General features: G+C 33.4%; 1 protein-coding gene and 1 long non-coding RNA gene across 6 annotated transcripts in view; one reads left to right on the forward strand and one right to left on the reverse strand.

Annotated features, from left to right (window-relative positions):
* The first annotated feature begins 711 nt into the window (after nucleotides 1-711).
* LOC143250426 (uncharacterized) lies at nucleotides 712-13,464 on the forward strand. Its single transcript, XR_013028185.1, has 2 exons — nucleotides 712-1,628; nucleotides 11,870-13,464. It is a non-coding gene; the product is annotated as an uncharacterized LOC143250426 (long non-coding RNA).
* LOC143250425 (stimulator of interferon genes protein-like) overlaps nucleotides 3,425-24,125 on the reverse strand; it is a 30,770-nt gene continuing 10,069 nt past the window's right edge. For 2 of the 5 annotated variants that reach the window (XM_076500898.1, XM_076500901.1), the window contains 5 exons: nucleotides 23,290-23,391; nucleotides 10,799-10,922; nucleotides 9,422-9,654; nucleotides 8,917-9,103; nucleotides 3,425-6,585 (listed from right to left, as the gene is read on the reverse strand). In XM_076500898.1, coding sequence (XP_076357013.1) covers nucleotides 6,497-6,585; nucleotides 8,917-9,103; nucleotides 9,422-9,654; nucleotides 10,799-10,922; nucleotides 23,290-23,391 — 735 coding nt within the window. In that variant the 3' untranslated portion in view covers nucleotides 3,425-6,496. Of the gene's footprint in view, nucleotides 6,586-8,916; nucleotides 9,104-9,421; nucleotides 9,655-10,798; nucleotides 10,923-23,289; nucleotides 23,392-23,908; nucleotides 24,054-24,125 lie in introns of all 5 variants that reach the window. The other 3 variants (XM_076500900.1, XM_076500902.1, XM_076500899.1) reach the window with 3 other exon arrangements.

Below are 24,125 nucleotides of genomic sequence, written 5' to 3' on the forward strand. Positions count from 1 at the left end.
TTATAAAATACAATGTGATAACTGCCACGACTTCTATATTGGAGAAACAAGTAGAAAAATGGAAACCAGATTCAAAGAACATAAAAAGTCACCTTCACATGTTTTTGAACACTGCAAATCAAATAAACACAACATAACCATAGAAAACACTCAAATACTAAATAAAGAAACAAACATAAACAAATGAAAAATTAAAGAAGCCTTACTTATACAACAACTCAAGCCCAAAATAAACCAATACAAAGGAACACCTTTATACCTATATCAATAAATATAATCAAACATCAAGCACGCCCTCTACATTCCTACACTCAGTTACACAACCCCCCTTCAAACATGTGGTCAGCTATCGATCAGTTACCTCTTTCTTCCTTTATGAGCCTGACGATGACTGAAGAATGTCGAAAAGTTGTTCGCTCCTATACATAAAAATTTTCTCAACTCAAACCAGCCGTTTTTACATATATAATTTACTTCATGTATTGTTTGGTTTCCATTTTGATGAATGGTAAAAAATACATATACAATAATATTAGGAGCAGGTAACTAGGCCCGGCATGGCCAAGCGCGTAAGGCGTGCGACTCGTAATCCGAGGGTCGCGGGTTCGCGCCCGCGTCGCGCTAAACATGCTTGCCCTCCCAGCCGTGGGGGCGTATAATGTGACGGTCAATCCCACTTTTCGTTGGTAAAAGAGTAGCCCAAGAGTTGGCGGTGGGTGGTGATGACTAGCTGCCTTCCCTCTAGTCTTACACTGCTAAATTAGGGACGGCTAGCACAGATAGCCCTCGAGTAGCTTTGTGCGAAATTCCAAACAAACAAAAGCAGGTAACTATCACAGTGAATGAGCCAATAAAATACATTGTTTGTTTAACCTTATTGTTACTGACCAATCATACAAATCACAGACAGTTGAGAACCGTGATTGGTTTAGTAATTAATTTGATGTTACTGCAGGATATTTCAACTTGTATCATCTTTATGAGAACAGATACCCTGTTACCTTAAAGCTGAAAACACGACAAAATAAACGTGTAGTGTAATTAAAATATTTATAAAAATATAAGGTTTCCTATAGAAAGTTTAATAGCTTATACATTTTGTTTTAAAAAATGGCATTTATAATAGTTTTGTAAAATGTTAAATTTTGTGAAACTAAAATAGTGTTTTCTTGGAACTGATATATAATATATAATAAACACGTACACACAAACACTTGTTAACATGCTGTTTAACAACCTCTATCTCTAGACATCAATGTTTATATCGTAGTGGACATAGTAACAATATAACAAAATTTTATATGAAAAATAAAAATAGCAAGTTAAAATAATGAATTTTAAGTTCTCGAAAACTTCTTTCAGTTTAACAAAACTGGGAAATCAGTTCATATAATTTCTTGTATCCTGAGACTGGTTATTTCCAGTTAGTATATTAACATTTAGATACTCTTCATGTAGTAATTATAAGAACGCATAATTGAAAGCAAAGGAGAATGTTATATGTTAGTCACATTACATATGTCATCTCAGGCGTTGAAGAGGCCTCTCGCCAAACACTAGCAATAAAGTTAATACGTCAAAAGGTTTCTGATGTATTAACCAGTCAGTGAGACACCAGCAGTACACGGGTATGTCAGTTTCGATATATTTCACTGTAACTGTTTATTTTGAATTTCGCGCAAAAGTTTATAAGGGCTATCTACACTAGCCGCCCCTAATTTAGCAGTGTAATTTCACAATGTAGGTAAAACTTGTTTAGTCTTGGTTACTCTGGTAACACTTGTTTAGTCTTAGTTACTCCGGTAATACTATTTTAGTCATGGCTACCTGGTAATACCCGCGACTCTTGCATTACGAGTCGAACGCCTTAATGCATCTGGCGATGCCGGATCTGATTGAAAACAGACACGATCTTTTACTATTACAGACTAGAGTACAGCTTGTTAAAAATGTTGAAACAAATACCATCACCTCCCAGGATACCTTGTAGTATATCAGTTAGGTTAACAGTTTCTAAGATATAAAATTAGTTTTGGAAATAATACAGTCCAACAATAACTTTTATCTCATGTTGCTTGGAACAAAAATAACATTCTTGTTAACCTATGTATTGAAAGTATAAAATTAAATGCATAAATAACAATCTGAAAAACTATTTATTGACTGTTTAATTTATTTTCATGTTTATATTTTATTGAAAACCTTAGTGTAATACAGAACACACCTTAATTCAGAAACAATTTAAGTTTAATACTAGATAAATATTTTTACTTTCATAATAAATTTTATTCAATTGGCTCCAGGGTTAGGTTATTTCACGCTATGTACTTACTTTAAGCGTATCTATTAATTTATTTTAAATCATACCAACACTTATTAGGTTTCATAGTCTCTTTGCACCTCCATCACTAAAATCGTAATGGACAGACGGTAATTAAACTATTTTATCTTGATAAATGCATTTTGGTTTTTATGATTCCTTTTAGTTTACAAAATCAAGCATGAAGTGACACACCATGGCTTTTTTATGAGTTTGAGAATGTAACGGACAGTAACATATATAATTATCTCCAATAATTTTATTATTATCGTAAGGAGTAGGCAGCAATCTAACTGTTCTATCTGGTTAAGTGTATTTAAGCGCCAACAAGGCACAGGAACAATCAATCATTCAAGGTTGCTCGTCTGAACCTGCAAAGCCCATGCGTTTCACGTGGTCAGCTTTATGTGATGACAGTAAAACGTTTTCAACTTGACAGCAAATGCGAAATAATTATTTTAAAAAATTATTGTCCAAGCTGAAATACTACAAGGGTAAAAACTTGTAATATATTCTGATAAGATATGGTAGAAAATTATAATATCAAATATACATGTGAAATATTTAGTGCAATAATAAAGTTCTTTGGTGATTAATAATTCATCATTTACTGTAACTTTTTGGGTTTCTGTAAAATAAAGATATTTTCAACTGTCCTATGTTAAAATGGGTTCTGAATTCACACACTAACCTAGTTATCTGGAATCTATCAACCGATAACCTGAGCAATGCCAAGTACTTTCCCTAGCAATTTAATAAGTGAGCATTATTAACAATATTCTTTGATCGACTGTTTAGGCAGAGTATTCATGATGGAACTTTGTACAATGAACGGCAACTGCCAGTTGTGGAGACAAAAGTGTAGAGGACGACATTTCTTGAAGATGAAAGGTGGAAGACTTTTGAAATGTCGACCTCTAAACTTGTGTCTCCACAACAGAAAGTTGCCGTCCATTCTACAAAGTTTCATTAATAATATTGTATATTTTAATACGTTATGATTTTCTTTAGAATGCCAATACTTCACGATAAATTCATGAAAACCAGTACAATAATTTTGCTAGAACTTTTTTTATGTAAAACAGAAAATGCATCAGGAATAAATTTTCAATAATCTTTATTATTTACTGTTACAGTATTCTGTAGATAAGAACAGAAAACATCTACTATGTAAAATGACATATCAGGTAAATAATTTGCCAACATAAGATATGACACAAAATGAGACAAATATCATATGTAGACATTTACGTGGCTATAAAACATTGAGAGGTTAGCCTCTAATGTGATAATACAGTGCAGTTCATACAGCCTGAATACCCTCAAAACCACAATACACTAAGTGAACACTTCGAAGATAACAATCCATACAGACATGATGCTTTGGTCAAAAATTAACATTAATTGAATCAGCTCTTTATTAAAAATGTCTTAACAAAGGTAATGTTTTTTAACTTACAATCCCTCCTGTGTAGCACAACTCCTACACTGAAAGGCCAGAACAATTTCATATTGAAGTCTAAACATCGTATTACACAAATTGTTAAGTGATACTCAATTTCATTCAAGATTATATCAAAGTACAATAGCAGCTTTTGTATTGTACTGTATATTTTTAGTAGTGTAGGAAGATCTTTCATAACATTGATGTTAGATTATTAAAGTGACAAGTGAATGGAACCCTGTATTTATCAACAAACATCAATCACATAACACAATAATTATCCATTGTTGATTTCGAAACGTCAACATCCCACAAAACTGTCCTATTAATAAGTAAACTTACATTGTTTAAAAGCCAGAAATTATGAAACCTGCTGTTAAAGTAAGAATATCTCACATATATAACAAATATTAAATGAACCTCTAAAATGACTTGTGTAATCAGTTTTATACTTCAACTTCTAAGTAACATTTTAACTGTTGTTGCTCTTTACTATGTATAGAAAAGTACAATGAATGAGTCTTATATTAAGAAATAAACTATATTTTGTTAGAGTTCATCAATTAATACAATACATGCCTACAAAAGTCAAATAATCACAACTACATGTTGAAACACAAAATAACTAACAGAATTCTAACGTACCTCATTAGACAATTCATATTTTTATAATTTTAAAGCTTTATCCATATTATAAATATCTGTTGCATGAAAATCATGAAAAACACATTAATTCCACAAAACTAATTAATTAACTAATTAACACCAAAATACTCAAACTATTCAAGTCTTCCAGTGATCACAATACTTGTATTTTATTAATTTTCCGATTTAACATTATTTAAATTTCACAAAAGACAAATGGACCAGAACTACAAAATAAATATTTATTAAATGAGGAACATTATAAATAAAAAATTCATCACTCATTTTACAGTTAGTTGGCATTTATAAAACCAGAAACATTAAAGTGATAACTTAGTCATAAATATCTTATTACAATAAATCATGTTATATTTCAGATAACGATACTGAAATTACTGAATACTTAACTCTTTGTCACGTCTTGATTATTCTTTAAAACTTGAAACCATGTTTGTTGGAAAATGTACATTCTGTTGTAGTTTTTATTTATAGATAAACAAATCTCAGTTTTAAAATTTCCTTGTGGTTTGCCCAGTGTTACACACATGAACATAACCAAAAGTCAGTACCTGTAGTTATATATATTACTTGGGTGAAAAAATAGAAAGCATGACAAAAAACACTGTATAGAAATACAGCAACATCCAATTAAAAAACATAATGCTCTGAGGCATGAGTACCTATCATATAACAAACAATTTACCACTTATATATACTTGCTATACCATTTAGACAATATCATATCTACTGAATTCTCAGCAAATAAATATATCAGCCACACTGTTTTATAAAACAGACAACATTTGTGTAACAAACTGTCAGCAAAAGAACAGAGATTTCACACTTTTGTACGTTCTCTTCAGTCTGTGATGACTCATGAAAACATACAGGTTTCAAGATAAGTTTCCTACACTTTGTTTCAAAAGTGTAGTTTACATTAAATACAATGACATCATGCATCTCATAGTCAACAAAATGTGAAAATGATCGTTAATTAAAATTATTCTTAATTCTTGAGTGATGAAATTTGTCAATTTAAGAATGGATTGCTAAACCCAAGAAGAAATTCAGCTTGATAAATCAAACAGCATCAAATGCAAGTCAGATGATAATCTGGTAAATGATAATTTGGATAATCTGGTAAAGAACTACAACATATTCTACCAGAAATTTCTTAGAATTATGATTGATTATCTAGGAGAAAATATGTGCATAATTCAGAAGTTATAAAGATTCTGAGTGTTAATAACAGAAAGGTAAGATTTTCAGGGGTGTTCTGTGGAAGTTTAAAGGAGAATTGGGACAGAGTGTATTAAACTCATCTCTTCAGTAGGTTCATGAAGTGTGTGTTACAATTGCAACAGAATCAATGGCAGATCACAAATGAATGTCTCAATCATTTTGAATAAATATATTTTTCTTCATATTAATACCTATATTTTACTTGTTTGGATGTAAATTTTTTGAAATTTGTATGCTTGTAGCAGAAAGGCTGAGAAATATTTCTTTTCCCATTTTATAACATTAATCATTGTGGTACCTCACATGTGAGTCACAGAACAGTTGTGTCCCTTAACTCTCTCTTTGTCTGTACAAAGCTTGTACTGCGGAGAACAGACGAGTCTTCTAATCAAGTTTCACAATGATTTTGAAGTCAGAAGCACAAGTAATCAGATCTTATGTGAGAAACAACTCATGCAAAGTGTTTTATAAAGGATAGCTGCAAGGTTTTGGTGATAAATACTGCATAAACAGATATTAATAGCTTGGAATACAAAAAATGGTACCCATGGAATTTCATTCCTGTAAATATTGACGGTCATATAAACAGCAGATATGTGGAGGATTCACAGAATAATGAAATAAATAAAAGAGGACATCTTAATTTTCTTTTCAATAATAATACATTGATCTAATACATCCTACCAAATGACTTCTTGAAACAAAAAGCTCTTCAACCTTTATTTCTACTTGTCTGTGGTTTTGATGTTTACTTCATTCAACTTTTCAAAAATATTATTGTCTAGTTCTAAACGGATGCACTTACACTTCACTTACATGCAGAAATTTTGTATTACTTCTCTGTGTTAAATACTCCGGTATTCCTTGGCCAGGCTCTCCTCGATGGAATTTTTAACCACGTGAGATAACGGTTCATTGTGGCCATCACTACTATCTAACATTTGAAACATTGATTATGAACAACAATAATTATTTATCAAGAACTGCACACACAAAATATATATATATATATATAGGATTAGTTCCACTAGAACTTTAAAAACAAAAGAAAATGCAAGAAAGAAACCTCACACTTCAAAAATAAAATGTAACATATACACAAGTATCACTAAAATATATGAGTACCTCATCTTCACAAGTAAAGGCTTCTGTAAACATTTCAAATACTGTACGTTTTACAACAAACCCATATCCACTATGCAGAATAAAACCCAGGGCATTACCATTGTAAGTCCTTATATTTACATCTGCTACACCAACAGAAAGGGAAGATTTCAATACAACAAGACTAAGAGGCCAGTTTCACTATTTGTTTTGCCTTCTAGTACTGGAATTGTGCATCAAAAAGTATCAAACTTATTTAACTCATTCCTTGCTAACTTAGAAATCAGATAAAGTGTAAGATTCTGTTTCATATTTATGAAAATATTTTATGTTCTAAATTGCATATTTATTTATTTTTCTTAATTCTGTGAGCAGATCCTATTACATAAAATCAGGGTTGGGTTTTGATCTGAAAACCCACAACAAACCTTCACAATGATGAAATGTCATACCCAAGTATCAAACTTTTTGTTTTTCATGTTAACTTATTATTACATACCAACAAACCTTCACAATGATGCAATTTCATACCAAAGTATCAAACTTTTTCATGTTTTTAACTTATTATTACATACACATAAGGAGTTTTGTTATTCATTTAGGAGATCATGATATTATCGAAAATATAAAATAATAAAGGTGCAAAAAATATTTTTTATTATTAACACAAAAATCACTTGAACCAGCAGAAGCTTCACAAACAAATGTATCCACTTTCCTAATAAACTACTTGTTACTTTATAAATTTAATTATTCACTTTACTAAGGTACTTCATACTAGTTTAGTTATTCATTTTACTATGGGACACTTTACTAGTTTATTTATTCACTTTACTAAGGTACCCCTTATTAGTTTAGTTATTCATTTTACTATGGGACTCTTTAGTAGTTTATTTATTCATTTTACTATGGGACTCCTTATTAGTTTATTTATTCACTTTACTATGGGACTCCTTATTAGTTTATTTATTCACTTTACTATGGGACTCCTTACTAGTTTATTTATTCACTTTACTAAGGTACTCCTTATTAGTTTATTTATTCACTTTACTATGGGACTCCTTATTAGTTTATTTATTCATTTTACTATGGGACTCCTTATTAGTTTATTCATTTTACTATGGGACTCCTTATTAGTTTATTTATTCACTTTACTATGGGACTCCTTATTAGTTTATTCATTTTACTATGGGACTCCTTATTAGTTTATTTATTCACTTTACTATGGGACTCCTTATTAGTTTATTTATTCATTTTACTATGGGACTCCTTATTAGTTTATTCATTTTACTATGGGACTCCTTATTAGTTTATTTATTCACTTTACTATGGGACTCCTTATTAGTTTATTCATTTTACTATGGGACTCCTTATTAGTTTATTTATTCACTTTACTATGGGACTCCTTATTAGTTTATTTATTCACTTTACCATGGGACTCCTTATTAGTTTATTTATTCATTTTACCATGGGACTATTTATTAGTTTATTTATTCACTTTACTATGGGACTCCTTATTAGTTTATTTATTCACTTTACTATGGGACTCCTTATTAGTTTATTCATTTTACTATGGGACTCCTTATTAGTTTATTTATTCACTTTACTATGGGACTCCTTATTAGTTTATTCATTTTACTATGGGACTCCTTATTAGTTTATTTATTCACTTTACTATGGGACTCCTTATTAGTTTATTTATTCACTCTACTATGGGACTCCTTATTAGTTTATTCATTTTACTATGGGACTCCTTATTAGTTTATTTATTCACTTTACTATGGGACTCCTTATTAGTTTATTTATTCACTTTACCATGGGACTATTTATTAGTTTATTTATTCACTTTACCATGGGACTATTTATTAGTTTATTTATTCACTTTACTATGGAACTCCTTATTTTAATATATAGATTTGATCAAGTTCATTAAACTGTGAACTCTAAGTTTCTTCATACAACACTTTAAAGTGTTAAATATTAAGTTTCAGTATAGAACACATTAAAGTGCTTATTATAAAGTGTTGTATGCTCAAACTTAAAAGTATTAATTATATCGTTTCAGCACACAACACTTTAAAGTGGTAATTATAATGTTTCAACACAAAACACTTTGAAATGTTAATTGTTAAGTTTAAGCATACAACACCAACATTCTTACCTTTGTAAAGTATAAGCTCATAAGAATTGGAACAAGCAACATCAGCTTCTAGAAGATTATTAAGTTCATGATAGAACTGAAGAATTTCTTCCTTTAGTTTGTCTTCAGTTAGTCCACTATTAGCGGCGTGAGACATCTCCCTCATGGACAAAAGAGGTGTGGCTCCTTCCACAACACACCTTAGTGGCTGTAAATAAAGACAATATTTTATATTAATCTAACTAAACTAAACTAAACAAAAACAACAAAATTAAAGTTGCATCTACTAACTGAAGAATACAAACAGATCAGCCAAGAGAAATATAAATTTTAAAAAATCTATACAAGATAAAAATTAAAAAGAACAACAGAGGTGCTAACATACAATGTTTCACTGGCCACATCTAGACCTGTAGAACAAACAAGTTAAATTTTGATTGACTCACATGTGACTCTTTCCTAAACTCCTGAAAACTAGCAATGTTCTGTTTATATGTTGTACAGTGAATTCAGATTTTTCTGTTACCTTATCTTTATTTACACTGATCTCATACACTGTGTTCTTGTATGTTCGATTTTGTGTTCCAGCTCTGTCCCGTTCTAGATCTGGTAGCTGATGAGCACGTTTAATATTTTCGTCTCCATAATGCTCGAGGTTCCTGTGAATGAAACCTGACTCTGTGACAAGTATAAACAGTTTCTTCACAAGGATAGAGGTGCCATATTGCTGTTCATACTGCACAATTCTTTCTCTAAATGCTGTATAAAAACAAAACAGATACTGCCTAAAAATAGATGGTGCATAAAAACCCAGTATATAAAAAACAATGTGAAGAAAATATAAGTACAATAAGGTTGTGAGTTCAGTATCAGTTTCTTTTAAGTTATCTTATGACAATAATTTAATGTTATGACCATGTGACAATAACAAATTACTATATTTCTTCCTTTAATGTTTGAACATCTGTACACTGTCATAAACTATTGTAGGTCAATGTTAAAAATTTACTACAGTCTAGGACTAATTTAAAATGAAATAAGCTTATTTGCATAAAGTATCTACAATAGTTAACACACCAAGTGATTCATTCTACTGTCTTCTTGAAAACTTATAGCCAGCTTCACATATTTACAGTCTAGATTTAAATGGACATGAAAAATCTAATGCTGAATTAGAACTTTCTAGGCACTCTAGGTCTATATCAACATAATATACCCTAACTAACACAGAAACTATTACATTAAAAATATTTCTTACAACAACAGAAAGAGGTTTTAAAAGTCATGCAAAATGAATATTTAAAAAAAATGTTAAACTAATATTAAAGATACATTAAACTTATGTGAAGAGTGTTTCCACTGGTCAATATCAAATGTTCAATATAAATTTGCTGAAAGGGCGAGCATGTTTGGTGCGATGGGAATTTGAACCCTCAACCCTCAGATTATGAGTCGAACTCCTTAACCCACCTGCCCATGTCAAGCCTTGATTCTTATGTTATGCACATTTCACTTCAGACTTGTGAAATGTTAGACGTAAAGATCAGATTTAAAAAGAAATCTACAAATTAATTTAGCACATTCTATACAAGAAACTAACAAATATCAGATGTCATAAATCAATAAACAAGGAAACTAAATTCTGTAATAATTAGAATGCATTGATTTATAATATTATAATAATATTTATAAAATTAATGCAAGGCCTAAAAATTAAATATCTGTTGACATTGTTTCTTTCATTTAGACACAATGAATCTTACTGAAACTGTTATTTCACTTTGCTTTATTAAGAAGTCTTCAGTTTTTACTTCCATAATATATTTTGATTTAAAAGATACACAGAAGTACATAACATTAAAATATGCTATTAATAAAAGTCAATATAGTTCAAAACTCATACTCAATCCAAAGTCCGGGTTCAGCACAATCTTCAGGTAAGACGAGTAATAGCAGAAGGCAAGGCGGCGTCCAATACTAAGTTTATTGTCTTCCATAATCTGACTCAACTCCACCTGATTCGGCTTCTAAGTAGCATATTTTATAAGTTAAATATATTAATAATAGCACACCTGTATAACTTTTACAGTTCAACATATTAATGTGCAAGCTTTTGTCACTTTTAAAGATAAATATATTAGTAACAGCACAATTCTACAACTTTTAAAGTTTAAATAAGAAAGTCCTGAGCCTACAAAAAGCTTAAAACTATACAATACATTCACTGTTACTTTGGATTCACTTTTAACAAAAATTCATGTGGAAATTGCACTTCAACAATATACTGTTAGAATTTAGCACATACACTTGTAAAACTTCTACACTACTGTTTCCAATAGCACTGTTTCAACAATATACTGTTAGAATTTAGCACATACACTTGTAAAACTTCTACACTACTGTTTCCAATAACACTGTTTCAACAATATACTGTTAGAATTTAGCACATACACTTGTAAAACTTCTACACTACTGTTTCCAATAACACTGTTTCAACAATATACTGTTAGAATTTAGCACATACACTTGTAAAACTTCTGCACTACTGTTTCCAATAGCACTGTTTCAACAATATACTGTTAGAATTTAGCACATACACTTGTAAAACTTCTGCACTACTGTTTCCAATAGCACTGTTTCAACAATATACTGTTAGAATTTAGCACATACACTTGTAAAACTTCTACATTTTGCACGTGTAAATAAACTTTCCAATAGCACGTGCTAGAATCACACAATTAAGAACAAATTCATAAATTTTCATAAAAATAGCTTTCATTTTCTGCAGATGATAATACAAAGAAACTCCATCTCAGTGCAGTTTCCTACCATAACAGCTGCAGCAGCTTATAAATAATTGTTTATTTAGTGAAATGAATGGACTTATTTTTGATGTACACACCACATATTGTGACAGAACAGTGGACCTGAAGAAGACAGGCGAAAAATAAATCACTTTATTATGACTTTTTAGAATACTATTCAGGAAGATGGCCACGATGACTGGACGTCTTGTGTGAAATATTCTAACTCTTGCTCATGACCAAACCACCTGGAGATCCCTTATCCATCAGGGAGCAGACTTCTTTGAGTCATCAAGAAGACAACATTTTGAAGAGAAGATGAAACAATGCCAGTTACTACTGAAGTCTCTCTTTCCCTCTAAACTGACCTGAAGACCTGTGCAGCAAGGATTACCTTCATTAGCCATCTCCAGACCCATGTATGAACTTGGAAGACCATCATCCTTGACCTCGATGGATCACCATGACAACAAAATGATTTTTTTTCTCAACTTATTAGTACATTTATGTGTTTTCATACTGAAGACCCTTCCACCCTGACAAAATTATATACTGAAGCAATGTTGTATTTTGAAATATTTTTTATTACTTTCAAAGCTTCATGGTGAGAGATATAAATACCAGAAATGGCATACATTATGACAAAATATTGTAAAAGAATTAGCTGATGTTTTGGAATGCACTAATGATGCCCAGCTATAAATGAAAAGTATGTCAAAGATAAACTTCTCATGAAATACATGAACTGATCTCACCATTACAGAATAAAATGGTTGTGAGAATAAATATGCAAACTCCAACAGAGACTGAACACAAGATTCATGTCAACAGAAACAGAGACTGAACACAAGATTCACGTCAACAGAAACAGAGACTGAACACAAGATTCACGTCAACAGAAACAGAGACTGAACATAAGATTCATGTCAACAGAAACAAAGACTGAACACAAGATTCATGTCAACAGAAACAAAGACTGAACACAAGATTCATGTCAACAGAAACAGATACTGAACACAAGATTCACATCAACAGAAACATTGAACACAAGATTTGTGTCAACAGAAACACTGAACAGAAGATTCATGTCAACAAACCATCAGCTGTAAAAAATTTTTAAATTAACTTGGAAAAACTTGCAAATAAGAGTTTAGTTAGAACTATGATGTAGGATAGATACACGTAAACAGGCAGCTATATTATCATCTTCTACTTTAGTCAATCATTGAAGAATTTAGTGTCTCACTCCAAGAATTAGAGAGAGTTGCTAAAAATCATCCATTTAAGTGACAAGTCAGCTTGTAGGTGGACCAAACAGAATTAGTATAAGAAGCCATGTTTTGACAAAAAGTTACTTGGAGAGTTAAAAAGTTGAGTTTTGTGCTGCCAATTCCCTGAGAAAAATTTCCAAACTATATGATGTTGAGATTGGTATTCAATGTTTATTGGCACAAAGCTACAAGGCATTCTGTGTGAGACAAGATGTGGTACAGTATGAGTATATGGCAATTAAGGTAAAAACTAAAATGTGTAAAATTAAGACTTGCCAGAAAGACTGAAGCAAGAAGTACACCCTAGCAGTCAGTCACCTGAAGTTGGCCTTTACAGTCCTGGGTTCAAGTCAAAATAAAAAATGAAATTTGTAAAAAAATTGTGTTAAAACATTAAGATGTGTAAAGGAAATCATGCTAAAACACTATTGGTTTGATAAAAAAAAAACTTAAATTAAGTGTAAAAGACCAAACTCTTAAAAATGTAAAAACATGAGTGAAATGGACAGGATCACCTATAACATGAGCCAAAGTCAAGGGCAAACCTACTTTTCAAATATCTTGAAAATGATGCTGTCGTTCTAGGTTGTAAAGATGGCATGATAATAAAATTAGGATGATTGTGATCTGAGTGCCACGCAGACCACACATTGGTGCAGCTGTTCCAGATAAAAGGAAGTGGTGGGTTAAAAAACTGTGACCAATGTGTAGGCTTGCCAAAACAACCTCCTCTCTTCCATCCTTACAGAAGCAAGTGGGCCAAAGACCTAGAGAAGGTTTGATTTTAAAAAGCTTGTTATTGTGCTGCTCTTTCCAGGTTGCCTGCCATCTGGTGTACAGTTTGGATTTAATAACTGGACCATAGTCCATGTATGGAATGGGTACTGAGATGATAGATTCAGAACAGACAAACTTTGCTGCTCTGTCGGCCAGCTCATTCCTACAAATACCAACATGACCTGGTATCCAAAAGAATTGGACAGAGACAGATTAGAGAGAAAGATGGGCTAGTTTGTTTTCAATATTGATGAGAAGGTGGTGACTATCATGGAATGATTCCAGGGCCAATAGACAGCTGAGTGAGTCCATATAATTGTACAATTTGTTGTATGCTGCATAAGTTCAACATGATTTTGGGCAAGAAATGACATATGCAGTGAAAACAGAAACTGCAGGGGGAGTCTGTGTGCCACAATCGAACTGTCACAAATCACAGCTGAGCCCACTGAGTCACCTGATTTGGAACTATCTGTACATACAGGAATGGATGAATCATATGAAAGATGCTCAGCAAAGAAAGAGAGATATTTCCAATCGGGTGAATCTGTTTTCCTCAGATGACTCAAAGATAGGTAACAATTGAGGATGCTGATTTGAAGAAACTGCATTGTTATTCAAGGAGAAATCCAATTCTTCTAATTGTGCCTGAATATGGAGACTAAAAGGAACAATGGCAGATTTTCTGTTATTAAAAGTGTGGTCCACTGTGGTTGGAAAACACAACCCAGGTATGATGCTGTGATAAGGATCAAAGTTTGGAAGCATACCTTAGAGACAGTTGCAAATGGCAAATACTACATTATTTACTATACTACATTACCTTAAGGACACTGTAGCAACAACAGGGTTTCTTGAGCACTGTACCGAACACCAGTGTCAGACACAATGTTCACAACACCCATTGTGTATGTTCTGTGCTGATACTCAGTTGACCCTGGCCCAAATGGACTAGCTGACTGATCCTGGGGGGCCACCCCAAGACTGCCCGTTTACAGGAATTCAAGGCCAAAGTGATGTGTTGGAGTTGGACCTTCAACCACCAGGATTCTCTTCTTCCCTTCATAGGTTACCACACACGGCAAACAAGCAGGTAGATGTTCAGATCTCAGAGTAGGTAAACTGTAAGAACAGAACCTTCTCTGGGAGGTCCCCTCACTACGTACAGGAATCCACATTGAGCGGAATGACGTTGAGAACAACTAGACCAATGTCTCTCCTGCAAGGTCCAGACAATAAGTCTCACTTAAACTTCATCTATTAAGCACAATTATTTTTTTCAAATGAAAAGCATGATTAGAAGTTGATGTGAAGCATATAGTGTTACAGAAGAAGCACAGCTGCCTATGTTGGTGTTATTTCTGAAGAAATTTACTGAATTTAATAAGAGATTCAAAACTATTATTGTAAGCTTATTATGAAATTCTTATATTAAAAATTAAAATGGATTCATTTTAAGAATAAACTTTAAGTTAGTGATTTGCACACTTTACTTGTGACTACATACATACCTAGAAGTTACAATTTTTCTGTACTGAAAATATATTTCTGATAAATATCCTCTCTCACACAACAGCTTTTCTTGATAACTACTGTCCTCTATGCATGCACAAATGTTTGCTTGCCACTAACCACACACTTCCACCTACCTCAAAATGTTTGCACATCTTATAATAGCTTTTGAGCACATCAACAAACAACCTTCCATCGATAGTAGTGTAACAAATCCCCATCTTACAGTAACTGACTCCCTCTATACTCTTGATCCCAAACTTCACTTTCAGATTAAGGATAAAATAAGCACAAGAAGTAAGAAATAATAAACACAACTGTTGGAAATGTATTTTCAGTGTACAAAAATGTTAACGTTTGATAAGACAACATGAAAGCTAGAATCTCACAGTGTGGAAAATGAACCAAAATGAACACCCTTCAAAATGTTTCTAAAGAGAACCCATGGAGTGTAACATTTCTGTGTAAAGGAAGGCTGTGCCCTGGTGATGAAAATATGTCACTAAATGGGTGGAAAAGAAACACCTCTAAAAGACAGTTGGACACATCCAATGATGTACAGGGGCTACAGAATGGCAGACCATTACTGGTGAATCAACTCCAGTTTAAAACCAGCAGTACTGAGACTAGATCATCTGAACCATGACAGGGAGAGAGTCTCCATTTTCTTTACCTCAGGCCAAGGAACCAGAAAGAAATGAAGGAATTCATTTCACAAACCAAAGCCAGCATTTGGAATTGTACACCAGGCAGTGATGACGATAAACTCACTTGAAGTAAAATTGACAGCTGGAATGGGTACTAAACCATTTTTAAAAGTAGAGAACAACATTTCAACCTTCTTAGGTCATGTTCAGGTTTACAGAGAGTTTGCAAAGTCACTAAATGTACCAGAATAACATTTCTGCAATTTTTTGGTGTAACAAAAATCTATGTTCAACTATGAATCATGTGAAACTCGCTCAATATTTCCCAGTGTTTGTCTTTTAATAAAAAGAAATTGCCAGATGTTCCTTTATCTCACTGAACAAAATATATAATTTTACTGACTTTTCCTGCTTGTTAACTTGTAGGAACCCCTTGGCAAGATCAATTTCCCTTTATGTCCATCTATCAAAATGATATACATAATCTACAAGTAACATGAGACCTATTCCTCTACCATCTCATCTAATAGCATAAACTTTAAAATAAAGTACCCAGAACTAGTTTTGAATGAAGCACAAAGCTACACAATGGGCTATCTGTGCTCTGCCCACCATGAGTATTGAAACCCAGTTTTTAGCATTGTAAGTCTGCAGATGTACTGTTGAGCCACTGGGGGTGCACCCAGAACTATCCCTCATCACTCAAACATTTAACAAATTCTCCCTTAGATTAAATTCAACCACCACATTTGAAGAAAACTTATTCCTTGCTAGAAAAAAAAGGATTTCTTAACTAAAGATGACTCTTAACCTTCCTGAATTTATATCCGTGTTCCCTAATTATGTAATTCTCCTTATTAAGTATCAAAATGGACAAGAAATCAAAACTACCAATTCCTTTAGCAATCTGAATACCTCAAACATAATTTCTGAAATGTTTCCTCTGTTCATGGTTTAGTTAGTTGCCTAACATAATTCCATCAATTTAAACACATTTTATTTTTATTTGGTGCATGCATGTGTGTAGTTATGTGTTTATGTATGTATGTATGCACTTGTGTGTGTTACATATTATATTTCGAGTTCATGAACATCTCGCTGTTAGACCTTAAACCACAAGCATGAAAAAGGATAATCACTTAAATTATCACTCAAGTAAATGCTATCACAAGTAAAAATGATGAATGTTTAAAGTTCAACATCACATATAGTGAAAGACACTTCAAACTAAACAAATTATATTTAAAATTCGCCATCATATGTAGTGACAGACACTTCAAACTAACAGCATGTTATTATGAATGTTTAAAACTGAAAGATATATCACAAATGTTTAAACTTGAATACAGTTTATAATATCAAACTAAACATACTTGGACAATGTCTTGTACAAGTCACTTGCATTTAACCAATTTAAAAAACATTTTAATGTCTTTTACCAACTGAGAAACTTCAGAATATTTTTATTTTCAGTTACCAGAGTGATGATAATGTTTTCCAGAAGTCTGAAAAACTTGAGTTTTTAATTGAATGTATATTTGTCATTAAACCACATACGAAGTTTAACACAGATAACAGACTTGAAAAGCCTAATCAATGAAGTCAATTCTATTAACTTAAATACATAAATAAATTATAGAATAAAAATAGTAACTAAACTTAGATGGCACTGACCATTCCATTAACATGAACAGTTTCATGAAGCCTTGGAACAATAAACATCTGCTAAATTTATCTGATGCTGGCAGTACTGCCAATACAAACAGTTTAACATAAGGAACAGTTGCTAAGCCTATATAACACTGTCCATTCTATTAATACAATCAGTTTCACAAAGTACAGAATGAAAAATACACTGCTGAACAACATAGTTTACAATGCCAAAGAGTTTCATAAACTTTGATATAATAAACAGTTGCTAATTCTAGTCTACATTTTACATGTGGCATAAGCAAAAATTAAAGCTGTAATTATCCTATACTGAAAATGTATTTCTGATGGGCACTTCCCTCCTCTCACAACATGAAATGTTCTCATTCAGTGCTTCCCTCTATATACAAATTTTTCTTTATACATGCCACAAGCCTTCTGCTTCCCTCTATTGGAATCAAATTATTCTAATGTGTCATTCATGTAAATTGTCACGTGTCACCTCTCCACCAACAGGAGCATAGTATACTCTTGTGACACATGTGATTCCCTCTATATGCTTCTTCCAAACTATCACTTCAAAATTTTGCAGAAAACAAAAGCACTGAAAACAAGTTGGGAGGAGAGTTTGAGAAGAGAGCAGTGTCTATTGGACACTTCACCCCTCTCACAAGATCAGCTAGCATTGATTCGACTGGTGCAAGGAAAAAACAGACATGCATGCCTCCAATAAATGAGAGGGTTGGATGTGAAGAGGAGAAACCACACAACTTCTATCTGGATACACTCTTTGCCAACACATGGAATGAGTAAAATATCAAAGCAGAAAATGGAAGGAGCACCTCTGAGTAGGAGAGAATGTAGTAGGAAAGTGATCTTAGCCAAAGAAGGATATTGTAACACAATCTTGCAATGAGAAAAGTGGATAAACAAGCATGTGCCCCTGAATGCAGAATGGCTAAGGCATGGCATGACAGATCATACTTGGTATGTCAACTACATCCAAAATATCCTCTTGGTGTACTGATATCACACTGTCTTCAACAAAAATCCAAGCTGGGGAGTTGAAACCCACTCTGAATCCTGGGTATGACTCAATATTAGGAACTGGATACCTGGTATCAAAACAATGCATACAATAAACCATGAAACAAGCTGGATCCTTCCAAATGGTAAGAACATTCCTGTAAGAAGAGAAGAAAACAAGGGATAACCAAGAATAGAATTGGAATAATCCCACATCTGCTTCCCACAACACAGACAGACAACCCAAAACCTGTGTGAGGACTTCAGTTGATTCATTCACCCGAAATCTAACACCAGGTCACAGGTGATGACATTAAAGCAGCTGTAGAATGTAGGCTCTCAGTCTAAAAAAGTGAATTAACTTTATTTTCTACAGCTTAGCTCTATTAATCATTTAAATAGTATCAGAAAGCCATTCCATCCAGCAAGGTGACAGTTCAACTCCTCTGGAGGCCACATATCATTTATATCAGCAAGAATACCAGTCATACCCTCAATTGAGTAGTTATAGCCATCTATTTCTGGAGCCCCTTCAGGAGTGTGCCTCCATTGTCAACCACAACAGCAGCTTGGAACTGCTTAATGGTAAGAACTCTTGAACTCCAGTAGAAGATGGAGGAGGGTAAAATGTATTGAAAAGTCCAGAGGAACATCACCACCTGAGACAGTGCAATGGCTGATCATAAAATCCTATTTTGAAAAGCAGACCATACCAATTTATTCAATCAAGGTATAGCAGGGATGGGCACCTTTCTCCTTCTGCTTTTCCCACAAAGTCCATGGGTGCTATAAAAGTGAATGGGCATGTTTACCAAGCAAAATATCAATAGGCCATTCCCTTACAAATGATCTTGTGAAATCCCTATCTCAAAAGCAAGACTGCAAAGCCATAGAAGAGAATGCATGAGTCAGTGTGGCTGTTCAGTGCAAATTTTGAGTCAAATAATACTTCACCAGGCATTTCTTGCTACAGAGCAAGATCCATGTGCCAAAAAGTAAAGAAAAACATCTGATAAAAAGAAAGTATGAACAAAAATGTATCAGTTTGACATCACATCCACAGGTGGTAAACATAACTCTGATGAAGAGAAAATATGATATGACAGAGATAATGAGAAATGAACATACTTGAATGGTTCACATGCCAGAGTTCAGAATCTCCACTAGTGGATGACTAAGACAAGAAGCAAGGGAAAGAGCAGTAACAGATCTTTATGAATGACAACTGGAACCAAATGCCAGAGTAAGAGAGTAAAAAGGAATAGGCCCATAGAACCAACCATAAGATGGATCCTTGTAGTAAGGTTAAAATGTGAAAGACGATAACATGAAGAAGATAGCCAGAAGATCAAGAGTAATGAATAAGTACCCTAGAAGAGACTAATATAAAATATAAGAACAAAAAACCCTAACTGGACAAGAAGCATATCAAGATCTAGCCAATGGTAAAGATTGGAATTGGAAGGAAAGAAAACAGGAAAAAAGGGGGAAACAGCCAACCTGAGCCACTGAAGTTTCAAGGAAAAGAGAATAGTCCATATAAAGGAGAAAACATGTGTGGTGATACAAGTTACATAAAACACAAATACAACTGTCACAGTCTGCAAAAGAAAAGAATACAAAATGTGTCTGAAAAAAAGATGAAACATGAAACACTAGGAAGGGGTTCAAACAGATATAAATCAAAGGTATGTTGGTTCACTAAAATGAACCAATCCAACTGATAGAAGTATCTAGAAATAATGCACGAACAGACACAAGAAAATATGATTAAAAAACTGCACAGTTATTTTCCAAACACCCTGTACAAGAGATTTAATGTTCACTCCATTGGATATATCAGGTTGGGACACAAAAAATTATCCATAACCAGATTGAAAGCAGTTTGCACATGATACACAATAACACAAATGTGACGTGTGTGGTTCCAGAAAAAAAAGTCCAAGTAATCTGACAAAACATGTGAGGAACTACAACGATTCAAAGAGAAGAGTCCAAATTGTTAGACTACCACAAGAAGAACTAACCAAAGAAAAGGACAATCAGATAGCTGTTAATGAGATCCACAACTCAGAAGAGCTACCAACCTCAGGGTGAAAAAACAAATCCATAATGAACCAGGGAAGTGAAATGAAAAAGTTGAGAATAAGGATACCAATTAAAGGCCATCAATATCTGGTTTTCTGGAGGACAAAGAAAAGGCAGAAATAAGAGCCCCTAAAGTATGGGAAACAAGTATGACTGTTCGCTACAAAAGGTGGAAATAAGAGCCCCTAAAGTATGGGAAACAGGTATGACTGTTCACTACAAAAGGCAGAAATAAGAACCCCTAAAGTATGGGAAACAGGTATGACTGTTCACTACAAAAGGCAGAAATAAGAGTCCCTAAAGTATGGGAAACAGGTATGACTGTTTACTACAAAAGGCAGAAATAAGAGCCCCTAAAGTATGGGAAACAGGTATGACTGTTCACTACAAAAGGCAGAAATAAGAGTCCCTAAAGTATGGGAAACAGGTATGACTGTTCACAACAAAAGGCAGAAATAAGAGCCCCTGAAGTATGGGACACAGGTATGACTGTTCACTACAAACACAATAATCAATCTGCTTCTCACAGATGCAAAGAAATCATTGAATCTCAAGAAGAAGGGAATAAAATGGGGAAGGAGAAACCACAGGCAGGGAAAGAAATGGGTCTTCGAGGCATATTAGGCTCTGACAGAAAACAATGGGCTACAGTATGTGGAAACATAGAATGTTGGTGAACCAATATTTCCCAATGCTCAATAAGAACCAGGAAAGTATCAGTACATACACCCTTGTGTAAATTAATTGAAACAAATGATCATTTTACAATATTTTCAGCATGGCAGCCAGTGTATGCTCGCTGGACCCACTGATTTCCTTTAATAGTCATTTTTTTACACAGATGGCATCATTAGCTGTGTTTTGCAGTACTGTTGATCTTTTTTTGGGATATATGACAAAATTTTGAGGAACATTACATCATTCGAAATTGCATTGGAAAGGCAAGGAGACCAATCCAAAAAGAAGTCAAAGAAGTCTGCATGTTTGCAGATCTCCAGGTGAGAAACTCCAAGAATCTCACATCAATCAGTTTGTAAAACAACCCTTGAAGAAGATGTTTTGGGACTTTTTCAGCTACTATGGCAACAGAGGCTTACATATTGTAGAAGGTATGATGCAAGGACCACAGTATATCAAGTTTTGCAGAGAAGAGATTTCCAGATGGATCTGGCTCCATGCCACACATCAGAACTTGTGAAGAATTTTATGACTACAATGCAAACAAAGGTGCTGGATTGCCCTGGAAACTCTCTGAACTTAAATCCTATTGAAAATCTTTGGGCAATTTGTAAAGAAAGACTTCGGAGAAAAGACTGTACTATGAAAGATAAGCTAACCGAGACCATAATTGAGGTGTGGTACCTCGATCCAAAAATTAGTAAAGATTGCAGTCAACTCGTGGACTCAATGCCAAAGAGGATTAATGATCTTCTGAAAAATAAAGGCAGTCATATCATGTATTAATTTGTAAGAAATTTTTGGATTCTCAGAAATAAAATGCAAAAAATTGAAAAAATCGTAATTTTCTGTCTTGTTTCAATTAATTTGCACAAGGGTGTAAACATCCCAGAATTGAGGGCCATACATAAACTCCTAAGAGAAATGGAGGTTAAAGTAGTGGAACTCAAGCCAATATTGTGTCACAACTGACAATTTTCCAACAACAATAAACCAAATAAAAAACACCAAAGCCAAGAAAATGGACCCATGATTCAGGAGCTATCCCCAAATAAGTAAAAATAAGCTAATAACTTTTGACCTAAAGTTGAATAGACAAAACAATGTAAGAAAAAAGGCAAATTAATCAGAAGTCCTTGAGGACACAATATGCTAATTCCCTCACATAACTGCAATAGATAAGCAAGAACCCAAACATCAGAGGAAGGATAAAAACAAAAGTTGGGAAGATAAAACATCACAAACGTGAAGCATACAATCCATTAAGACCAAATTAGGCCTTGGAGATTTCCCGATTTGGAAATGGAAATAATGAGCAAACTCTGGAGGCAGAACAACATATCAAAATCCTAATCAAACAGCTAAAACACAGCAGTTTCAGTAAACATGCTGACACAGTCTCACACACCTGAGGCCCAGGAAGAAAGCCAGTCACAGATGTTACCCACCCTCAGAGTGGTAAGGAATTAGTGGCACAGAAAGGTTGTACTAAACTCAAGTGCAGAAATAAAGTGACTTGAATGAACTGATGAAAAGAAATGTAGAAACCGACATGAATAAACCAAACAAATCTGAAAAAATAACCACTTCATGAAGAAAAACAAAGTCCCATGTACAGCAATAAACAAACAAAAGATTACATCCAAACCCAAACAGTATGAAACAAAAATTGATGTCTCAATAGACAGATATAAATGAAGTCACATGTGTCACATGTATACTGTGCTCCTACTGATGAAGATGTGACACGTGATGATTTACATGAGAGACACAGGAGGAAGCAGAAGATTGGTGACATGTATAAAGACAAAGTTAGTATGTACAAAGTGGAGCATTGAAAGTGAATAGTTAACCTTGTGAGAGGAGAAAAGTACTGTATTGGAAGCTTCATTTCAACAGGCTTAAACAAATCAAAAGAAATATAAGAGTGACTAAACTCACCTTAAATTGAAAGACAACTGACATTATGATCAACAGAGCACAATAGCTGTCAAAATTTTCCATAAAGACTGACCAATAGAGAGTTGAATTATTCATCAGTAACTATACAGAAAAAAGAATTAAATACATGCTGTTAGGTGATTTGAGAAAAACAAGAAGCTTGTGCTTTAACTTAAGCCTGACATGTTATATTAACAGATAATTCACAAAAAAAAATGTTTCAAGTTTTTAATTATTTTTGAAAATTTATTTGTATCTTTTCACTTGAGTCTGCAACATTTGTGGTTTAATATCAGGCAAAAAGAATTCATTAAGAGCTTTATGTCTCTTGTCATGAATATACTGAACCTCTGTCAAAGTGGTTATCACTGCTCTGAGCAATGTCTATGGTCAGAAAGCAGAATGTAAAGAAGCAGATTCATCTGATATAATTGAATATAAAAAAGTTACTTCAAAGTTCAAAATATGCAAATTCATGCTCATGAAAACAAACTTAAAAATTCTGTGTTTGGTACCAAACTGTATGATATGGTTTTATAGCTACCAAGATCCCACAACAGAGAGACTTTGTTGATAAAGTAAATTAAATATACAATAATATCCACAGTAGGTACTTTACCTCTCGTCTTATGTACATTACAAAACAATAAGAGATTTGACTAAGTTTGGGGTCCACTGAGAAAGACTCTCCATACTGGAATGATGTGCTTTCAACCAAGTAACTGCATTTCAAATGCCAATGTTTCCTGAAAGCATCAGATGATCTGAGAACATATAAGCAGTAATTATATCAAATGGTGTTTCCTAAACAGAATAACTAAATTTCCAATCCAGTG

This window comes from Tachypleus tridentatus, chromosome 5 (genome assembly GCF_004210375.1).
Source record: "Tachypleus tridentatus isolate NWPU-2018 chromosome 5, ASM421037v1, whole genome shotgun sequence".
Taxonomy (NCBI): Eukaryota; Metazoa; Arthropoda; class Merostomata; order Xiphosura; family Limulidae; genus Tachypleus; species Tachypleus tridentatus.